The sequence below is a fragment of the Dermacentor variabilis genome, chromosome 5 (assembly GCF_050947875.1).
Source record: "Dermacentor variabilis isolate Ectoservices chromosome 5, ASM5094787v1, whole genome shotgun sequence".
Lineage (NCBI taxonomy): Eukaryota > Metazoa > Arthropoda > Arachnida > Ixodida > Ixodidae > Dermacentor > Dermacentor variabilis.
In genome coordinates, this window is record NC_134572.1 from 8,192,385 (window position 1) to 8,202,308 (window position 9,924).

The following is a 9,924-nucleotide window of genomic DNA, read 5'->3' on the forward strand; positions in this document are numbered from 1 at the left end:
CACTTTGAGGTGTAATTCGACATTGCACCTCATGCAGGATCAACTTATGGTGTAAGAGAATAGGTTGTGTTGTTTATTCTCCAGAGTACATAAAATCAGTCATTACACTATCTTGTCATTGCCTTGCTACTGTTGTCACATCCATGCTCGCATCTCACACACAAGATTCACCTCAGATACGCTTCCTGGATTACTTTCTGGTATGAAAGCTTTTACGCATTAAACCATGTTTTGGTCAGATTATATGAGTGACTATTTTTCCTTTTGCAGTGCCTAAATTGCCTGTCATGTTGCATTGGGGTTTGTGTCCTGTGCAGGCTTTTATGGCAGCTTCACATTTCAAAATGTATCGTTAGGCCTGAGCTTCGGGGCTTCTTCACTATCGTGCCAACTGATGGGCCATTTATGTTAGCAAATGCACTTAATTACATAACAGCAATGTAGTGAAGTCTAAGAGCATTGCAATAGCAGGAGCCTAGTTTTTTTTTTTGTACACTAGAATTGCAGTAATTCGATCTTTCGATTAATTCAATCCTGATTGAAGATACACCTTGCGTCCGTGCGTGTCTGTGGGCTCAAACTTCGTTATTTCGATCCTTAATTCACACATTACCAGTCAGCTTGCACGTGCCTGACCCCAATGGTGACCCCTTTAGTGGCGGCGTCTGTCTTGGCATAGTTTAAGGGTACAGTGAATGCGTCGAACACATGTAATCTCCGACTGAAAACGCCTATTTTTGGCCTGCACTACAAACATTTTTAAGCAATAACTGTAGCTCACAATGTCTGATTATAGTATCCATCAGATTCTAATGCTCGCCTTTTTTTAAATGAAAATTGGGTCGAAAATTGCATGCATGGTGCAATCGGATGCCAAACCAAAATAGTCTTCGAGGCGTTTGTATGCTTTACAGCATAACGCAATCGCGGTGCAGCGAAGCTGACTTTACGAAACCAGCTGTTATTGTGTAAACACGTATACCTTTGCCCGTCTTGCGAAAAAGTTGGGTGGGCGTTAAATTTCTACATTGTTTAGAAGCTTTAATGTCATTTTTGCTTTGGACACATATAAAATGGGCATAGATTCGATTCGGGTGTTCATTAGGCTCGTGCAAATACTGCCAAAGGAATAGGTGTTAATGAAGTTTTTTACTGCATCTTGTTTAATTCAACCCACCAGATAATTCAATCAATTTCGCGTATTCCGTCAGGGTCGAATTACCAGAAGTCGACTGTATAAAGTTGTTCTCTCTGAACTATGTCTCTTGTAAAAGTATGTTTTATAAAAAGTCTATGGGGCGTGTTTCTCAATATCTTTAAGCTTATCTTGCCATATGCGCATTTATCAAGATCATAATTTTTTTTTTTTGTTATCACTGCATGGAGATTACTGAACTGTGCGTGATCACACTGGTTTGGTTGCCAAGAGCTGGCCAGCTGTATCGTATATATTACACAAAGGTACCAAACTTAAAGGGCCCCTCACCCGGTCACTTAGCAAATTTTAGTTATACGCTGGAAGTTGTTATGTGCCCTCAAAGAAGTGTTCTACCACAACAAATTTTCAAATTTGTTCATTAATAGCAGAGATGGAAATATCTTAAGTGGCATGAACACATGTTTTCAGTACTTCCAACATAGACGATCTCTCCACTTTCCTCGTCTAGCCTCCACAAGCAAAATTCCTTCTCTGCATCCTCCTATACCAGAGCCAAAGGATCGTGTGACAAATATGACACAGGCCTCGCCTTCTTTTTTCCATCTCTCTCTCTCTCTCTCTCTCTCTCTCTCTCTCTCTCTCTTGTTTTGGCTGAGTGGTGCACTTTCGGTGACGGTCTCACGCGCGAGCGGTTGTGCTTGTTCATTTCGCACTGCAGATAATTTTGCGCGCTCTGCATGAGAGCACCTGATCACTGCCACAATCACGAGCATTGAGGCAGGTGTGAGAGGATGGAAGAGCATGATCGTGGGGCTGGAACATGGTAGCAAATGGCAGTCTCATTCTCTGTACGTGCAACTGCACGATGTGGGACCAAGCAGACAAAACGAAAGTACATCTCTCTTGCTATGGTACAAAGTAAAACAAAACATGCAGACATTGAGTTTGTATGTTTTATTATCTCTCTAAACATTAATATGCCTATTGAAGCAACAGATTAAACAAATAACTGATGTTGCCTTGAATGATTCTCGAAGTCACATGTCGCTATGAGTGACGTCATAGCACTGCCATGTACGTAGGCGCACTTGCACGATGTACGTTGACTCTCCAGCTGGAGAGCATGGCGCCCGCCAGGAGAGAAACAGCATTTGGTTTGAAATTTCGGCTCTTTCTGTGGCATGTAGGGATGTAATACCTAGCAGATGCAATCATTAGTGCACATTGTTTGCAGTGCGGTTTTCAGCTAAAAATGGCCACACCAGGTGAGGGGCCTTTAAGAAGACAACTGGATCACAAGAAGATGGCGACTGATCAACAGTGGGCAAGAAATGGAAGCCTCAGTCCAAAGCAAATGTTTTCAGCTAGGGAACTTCTGTTTGTCAGTGCAATACTAAGTGCTTTGCTTGATAATGTTTGCTCACAGATGATCGAATTTCCTCGTTTGTTATAGCTACCAGGCAACTGTTTTGAAAATTTTTCCACTTATTAGGAATAGTTTAGTATATGATTATCAAAGTTGTCATCCCTGTTTCTAAAAGAAAAAAGGATATATCTTGCTTTGCACAGGGCACAGTTGAAATAGCGGATCATGTGGAGGTACTGCAGTGGCTGGCCCAGGAGAAGGACTACATTGACCTGTCCAGGGTGGCAATCCATGGTTGGTCCTATGGTGGGTACTTTTCTTACTTGTTGAACCCTGTCAATGTTTGGATACCATTGCTACACTAGTTATATCAGTGTTTAGCCAAGACAATATTCTCAATCTACAAAAAGTAAGTTGCCCACATCATCTCTTAGAGGAGGTGAGGGACATGCCTGGTGTTGAGGGTACTTTCTAGAGTAGTGCAAATACTTGAATAAAGAAATTACAATTAAATAGTGAACATTAAGATAATTATATTTGGGAATCAAATTTTATTTACAGCTTTTTTGTTTTTCATATATTCAACATATTTATGGAAAAAAAGAACATAGTTGTGGTCAGTGCCTTAATGCTCGCAGCCTTTTCATGGCACACAGTCTCTGTTAGTGCAAGGTTTGTCCGTACAGGTCAACAGAACTGAGCGAAACAATTCTCATACACGGCCCGGAGAGTTGGAATGTCAACAAAAGCATGGTTATGGAAAGTGTAAAAGCCATTGGAATGATTGGTCCAGCTAGCCACTAGAAGGCATGGAGATTGGATAATATGCACATGTGCGGGCACACAGTTGGGAGCTTTCTTTCTATATGCGAGCTTAAGGACACAGACAAATTTTGCATGCATGGTTATGGTAGCTACCAGCTGGTGACTCGGGGACCCAGACGGTGCTTAAAGAGGATAGTTACAGGGGCTTGTTGGTGCGGCATATCTTATTTTATTGTAGGGCAAGCTGAATGACAAGGACAACAGAAAGGCACATCTGACACACACAGCGCTAACTTTCAACAATAGATTTACTATTTCCAGTTCTCGTCGCTATAATACACCCTCGAAATGTCGTACGACACGTGTGAAATCTCGGTAAACATGAACAAAAAACGGAACCACACGCAAGCACTTTTTTGCCACACAGATTGACAGACATGTTCACGTTCAATGCGAACAAAGATAATCGAACTATTTTGTGGATAATGAAATGGAAGGCTTACTGACGCATGTGTCACCAAATGTTGATATGTGTCTAGCTTCTATTATTAAGCACATCATCTCGCATCTGCTTCTACTCATGATGACTGTTTCTTTAAAGCTTGATAACAGAAGCTAGACACAACTCGATTATCTTTGTTCACGTTTAATGTGTACATGTCTTAATTTGTGTGGCAAAAAGTGCTTGTGTGGGGTTCCTTGTTTTTTGTTCATGTTTACCGAGACTTCAGTTGTGTGGTATGATGTTTCGATGGTGTATATATAGCGACGAGAACTGGAAATCAATCTGTTGTTGAAAGTTAGCGCTGTGTGTGTCAGATGTGCCTTTCTGTTGTCCTTGTCGTTCAGCTTGCAGTATAACAAAATAAGATGTACTTAAACAGCCACCATTTTAACCCTTACGTGTGATCTTGGGACCGATCGCCAATGTCTCACCCGTGCGAACATACTATCAGTACGGACTACTATCAGCGTCCGATTTTTCGGACCCCCTACAGGCCGCGAAAACGTCCGAAAAGTCGGGTAGTCCTAAAAAATGAATACATGCCATTTATGACCTCAAGGGCTCTAATCGCCACAGGCACGTCTGAAATAGCTCTAAAGGCCTGCCAGTACACATATTAGGCGTGTCGGTGTTCGTACGGTGATAGGAGACGCCGAGTGGACGCGTGTATAATTAATGAAAACGTACCGTGTCCTGTGTCAATTGCCCCTTCCCACTCCTACCGCAATACATTGCGTATGCTTTGCTGCGTAACACTGCTGTATTGAGACGAAGCTGACTTTCGGGAACCGCCATTGCCACTAGCAGTGCATTCCTAGTTTCGAAGGCACTAGCGAGGATTACATAGGCAAAGCTGGCGCCATCTCTAACAGCGGCGCAATGTTTCATTGAAAAACGCGCCACTGAACAGCAAGAAGCTTCGTAGCGGACGTTGAAGCAGCTAGGCCTAGCATAGCCACGGTGGTGGCTACCAGCGGATCTGCGTGCGAGAGCGCCGGTTCGAGGCGGCGAGATAATCAAAATGGTGGTGGTGGTGGCTTCGATTAACGCCATTTCGTACCTGGGGTCAGCAAAATAGCAAAATGTCCGGAAAATCGGACGGCGACTGTTTTTTGCGTTCGAAATTTCAGACGTTCTTATACATTGACTCCATGGAGTTCGGGAAATTGGGCATGTCCGAAAAATCGAGCGTCCGGAAAATCGGTTGTTGACTGTTTAGCAAGCTTTCCGCGATGGCTTGCAGCCCCTTATTACATCAACCAATGGCAAATTTTTGCCACCGCCACACTGTTCGCTGTTAGGCTGAATTGAACCCTCTTGGTCGGATGTTGGCATCTAAAGTTAGAGTTTGATGCCGGATTGACGCTGATATATTTGCATGTTGGCTTGCCAATTGCAGTCTAACCAATCCGAAACGCTGCAGCCGGCAGACTTTTTGAACACAGAGTACACCTTGCATGGATCCATGCTTTGATACTACAGCAGTCAGTCTAGCCAGTACATCTGATCTCAGGCTCGATCGAGGATAAGGTCTACGAGTGTGAACGTATTGATGGTAAGTTTCCTACTATGGCTTGCCACTAGCCACTCAGCTGGCTGCACTGCTTAGACTGCTCAGCCTAACAAGTGCTGTTTCATCAGGAGTTGGCAATCAAAGGTGTGGTTTTGTGCCTAGTTGGCACAGCAGGAACTTTGATCATGACCACCATTCTTGCGGCATCGTGCACGTGGTTGATGTCTGAAACACTATGTGGCGTCCAAATTTTCAGTCATTGCCATTCTGCATTGGTTTGGGGCAAGTGGCTCTGCCAAAGGGAAGCCTGAAAGAACATGCATCTGAGACATAGGTCAGCGACTGTGTCATTTTTGTTACCAGAATGTAATGTATATTTTGAAGCCTGTGCAAAAAAAAAAAAAAATTGCCTGGCTATGATCGATATTATGTTAGATCCTGCATTTCGAATTTCATTATAGCAGGAGAATGCTTCATTGAATGAAAGCATGACGAACGAAACTTTAGGTTGACTTCTTTATATTCGATTTTTTTTATATTCTTGTTTGTTTCTTGAAGTTCAACTGTATATTCGTAGTACAATTTCAGGTGTAGCATGATCCACATGAAAGGCTCAGAAACATTTAACTGAAGTATAAAAAACAGCAAAAAACATGGCAATCAAGCAGAATGGTGGAGATTTAATTAACGGTAAGTGAACCATGCAAGCAAAGCTTAGCCAAGAGTCATTGCAAGGGGTCTCGTGTTTGGGCAGTCGAGGACAAGTCCCTTTGCCCAGGCTCAGGCTTTCGCTATTCTCTCCCTGTTAATTGAGTAAAACAATGTGCATTAGATTCACTTGAATGACAGCTGTGTGCTCACAGTGCCATGCCATATAACACGGTGCAAATTACTTGAACCACTGGCTGCGCAGGCGGCTACCTGTCATTGATGGGGCTGGCGCAGCGGCCAGACATCTTCAAGGTAGCTGTGGCTGGGGCACCAGTCACCTCATGGGGGCTCTATGATACGGGCTACACAGAGCGCTACATGGGTGCCCCCCAGGACAACCCACAGGGCTACAGGAGGGGCTCTGTGCTCTCCTACATCTCGCAGCTGCCCAGTGAGCAGAACCGGCTGCTCATCGTGCACGGCCTGATGGATGAGAATGTGCACTTCACACACACCAGCCAGCTAGTGGCTGCACTTGTCAAGGCGGGGAAGCCCTACCAGCTTCAGGTTAGCATTCTCATTTTTCTGTGTCCCTTGTTCTGCTTCACACTGCACCACACAGCCTTGAGAAAAGAAAAAAAAAAACTTTTGGTTTTTACGGTAATTCAATTCATGCCTTTCAATTCTACCATCTGAGTTTTTCTACCACTTCCCATTCTACCACTGGCATTTCTGAACTTGCATTCCCTGGGTTACAGGTTTACCCAGCTGAACGACACAGTTTGCGGCACTTGGACACAAGCGAGCACTATGAGACCACGCTACTGAGCTTCCTGCAGGACAACCTCTGACTCTGCTACAATATGACGTGGTTGCAGATCCATGTTTCCAAAGTGGTGCGCAGACCAGGGCACCTGATCCTGAGCCGAGGCCATTGCTTTACTGTGCCGTGGTGGTTCCTTGCCCTACTCTTCTGGTTGGGGATGGCAACGGAAGGTGCTCATTCATGGCTGCTATATGGCACTGCTGCCTATTGGCTCTGCAACAGTCCTCCATGCTACAAGGCAGTGCTGGCGGTGCCCGCTGGCCTGGTGAAAGTGAGCTGCAGCCGAGTGGCTGAACATCATGTTCAGATCATGCAAGCTATCATTGCTGCTTTGGCAGCCCAGAACGATGTCCTGTGCTACATGGTGGTCTTCGCTTGCGCCAGCAACACAAGTAGCAGCCTTGGTGCTGTTTAGGGCTGACACGGGCCGTGTAGTGATGCAGCCTAGGCTGGCCACCATGGCTCAATTGCATGAGTTACAAGAGGCCAGTGCTTTGGCAGCAGTCAATCATCTGCCATGCCATTGAAGCTGCAGTGTCATGAGGGAAACAGCTTTGGTTGGCCCAATAAGTGTTTCATATGCCAATCAGCATTCATTGCTGGATGCAGTCACTAATGGTGTGCATTCTTGTCAGCAAGTGAACTCTTCTGTGTGGTTCCCCTTCTGTGCCTGGTGATAGCAGTGACCTGCTAGGTGTGACTTTTACCGTGATGATAGTGCACATAAGTGATCAAACATCTCCACAAGGGAAGGTCTGCTCCTGTGGGCAGGTTTTGGCAGACGATAAGGCAGGAGTGAGGCGGTAATGGGCACGAATGTGCTCTGTCGTCATTGTTGTTTGTGTCCCAACTGTTTTGCTGGACCTACGGCAACCTTTTATTTTATTTGACCAGGTAGGTAGGTGTCCTATGCATTCATTGCAGTGTGTGGAAACAGAGTTGGTAGGAAAAAAAGACATGGAATGTGTTGACGAGTGTGCTAGTGTGGGCCTTCATGTGTCACTTGACATCCCAATGAATGAAAAAACTGCTCTTCTCCTCAGTTCCTCGGTCATATTGCGTGCATAGGAATGCAGAGATAACTGTGCCATGGGCTCTTCAAGAGCTGGGTGACAGAAGTAAGATGAGTGCCTAATGCATTTTATTTATGCAAAGGTTTGCTCTAATATGTTAGTGCAGAAGTTGCCAAGACGCTAGTACAGATATGGCAGAAGGGTAACATTTCATATGGCATGGTGAATTAGTTTTCAGTAGGTCATGAATGTAACTATTATAAAACATTTATGGACAGGGCAGCTATAGGCATCACTTACATGCTGGCATCACTTCAACAAGGTACTGTAGGTACCTTCTTGAAGGTTGAACTAGAAGGGTTCCTTGTGGCAAAAGATGTGGAAATATGAACGCTGTGTCATTCCAGTGAACTGCTGTTGTGGATGAGTCCAGCTACTGTATACAATTTTTGTAGTGAATAAGGAGAAAAAAAAGAAAGGCAGTAACTGTCTGAAGGGAGAAATGATCAAGTTCTGCATCATGTGCCACAAATTATTTTAATTCACATCAGTACTTGTGCTGCTGGCTTCTGCCTGCTGATTGATTGTGAAAATTGATACCTTGCCTATATTTTCCCGACTCAACAAACCAATTGCTACGTTCTATGAAATGAAAAAAAAAAATTTTTTTGCTGTTAAAATGTGATTTCCCACTTGAACTGGACATTCTCCCCCCTCATATTTTTAAACTTTTCAAAGGGTTGAGACTAATGAACTTGGCTTTTCTAGAGGCGACCCGATTGGTAAATGAACTTTTTGCCCCCTGTTTTTAAAAGAAAGTTGATTTGAACATCAGACATGTCACATTAGCATGATGACAGATGCTGCCAGGGCGTTAACTGATTGGTGTTTTTTCTGAGGAACCCTATAAGCTTCCAGATGCCTCATTGTCATTACTCCCTAGACGTGCGTGCTTAATGGGCATAACAAAATGTCTGCACATAATCAAATAAATACATTGTGTTAAAGATGAAAAAACAACAACTAAAAAGCGCACGCAAGCTAAGCTTAACAGAAAGTAGGAGGGATGAGTGCCTACTGTCATTGTGTTGCAGTACTAAAGGAGTGTCGGTTAGGATTGTTATGTGCATTGATTTGAATACTCCTGTAGCCCAAGAAAGCCATTTGTTGAATTCTAGGATTGTCAGGAATCTGCTTTGAAAAACCATGCTGTATTGAACACTTTTGTAGTGCCATGTGACATAGGGAAAGCTCTTAGCCGTTCCGCAGGTGGGATCTTTCTGCCCACTGTAGTGCATTCACTGATGACATATGGCATCACTTCAGTTTGGGTAGCAACATGGCTACCGTGGAGAGTTGCGTATGTGTAACAACTTTAATATACAGCATTCTTCTGCTTGACTGGCTCCAAAGTTATGAGTGAAGCTCTACTATGAGCCTGATTTAGTAAATTGTGTTATGAATGACATAAGGTAACACGAAAATTGAATAAAGGGATGAACAAGGGGACATACAGACTTGTTGTGACACTGAGTTGCATGTTTCAAATTCATGGAGCTGTACTTGAAATGGAGGTGCCAACTGTCCTTTAGTGCATGCATATGGGCGTAGTAAGCAAGAAAAAATTGTAAAAATAAGCAGTTGGTAAAGTTGGCTTCTCAGTAAGGGGAGCGTGGGGAAAAGCCTGCTTTACTCATTCCATTCTTTTTGCTGCATACATTTACAACAGTAAGCGGCGTTATAAGATAAATGTGAGGGCTATCCAGAAAGTAAGTTCTGGTTATTAAATGAAACATGAACATTAGAGAAAAACAGCGCATACATTGCCAGGTGGTGTGGTGCATATTTTTCAAGGTGTAAATGATTATTTTGTAAGAATGGGGACATGCCTGTGTTTTCTTAATTTGCCGTCAGTTACTGAGACGAGGATAACATCTCCACCTGAAACACAGCGAGCATAGCTGGTTGGTTGTTATTCGATGGATGTTTGGAGAAGATATCTTGAATAAGCATTGTGAGGACGAAAATGTTTCCTCAGCCATGCTGTGAGCAGTTGATGCATATATCAAAATAACTCGGAAAGTTGGCAAGTTGGCACTGCATTTTTGAAAGAATATCGGCACATA

General features: G+C 43.7%; 1 protein-coding gene across 5 annotated transcripts in view; it reads left to right on the plus strand.

Moving 5' to 3' along the window:
* LOC142582228 (dipeptidyl peptidase 9-like) overlaps positions 1-9,307 on the plus strand; it is a 155,207-nt gene extending 145,900 nt beyond the window's left edge. For all 5 annotated transcript variants that reach the window (XM_075691678.1, XM_075691676.1, XM_075691680.1 and 2 more), the window contains 3 exons: positions 2,729-2,831; positions 6,222-6,526; positions 6,718-9,307. In XM_075691678.1, coding sequence (XP_075547793.1) covers positions 2,729-2,831; positions 6,222-6,526; positions 6,718-6,810 — 501 coding nt within the window. In that variant the 3' untranslated portion in view covers positions 6,811-9,307. The remainder of the gene's footprint in view (positions 1-2,728; positions 2,832-6,221; positions 6,527-6,717) is intronic.
* Positions 9,308-9,924: the final 617 nt, after the last annotated feature.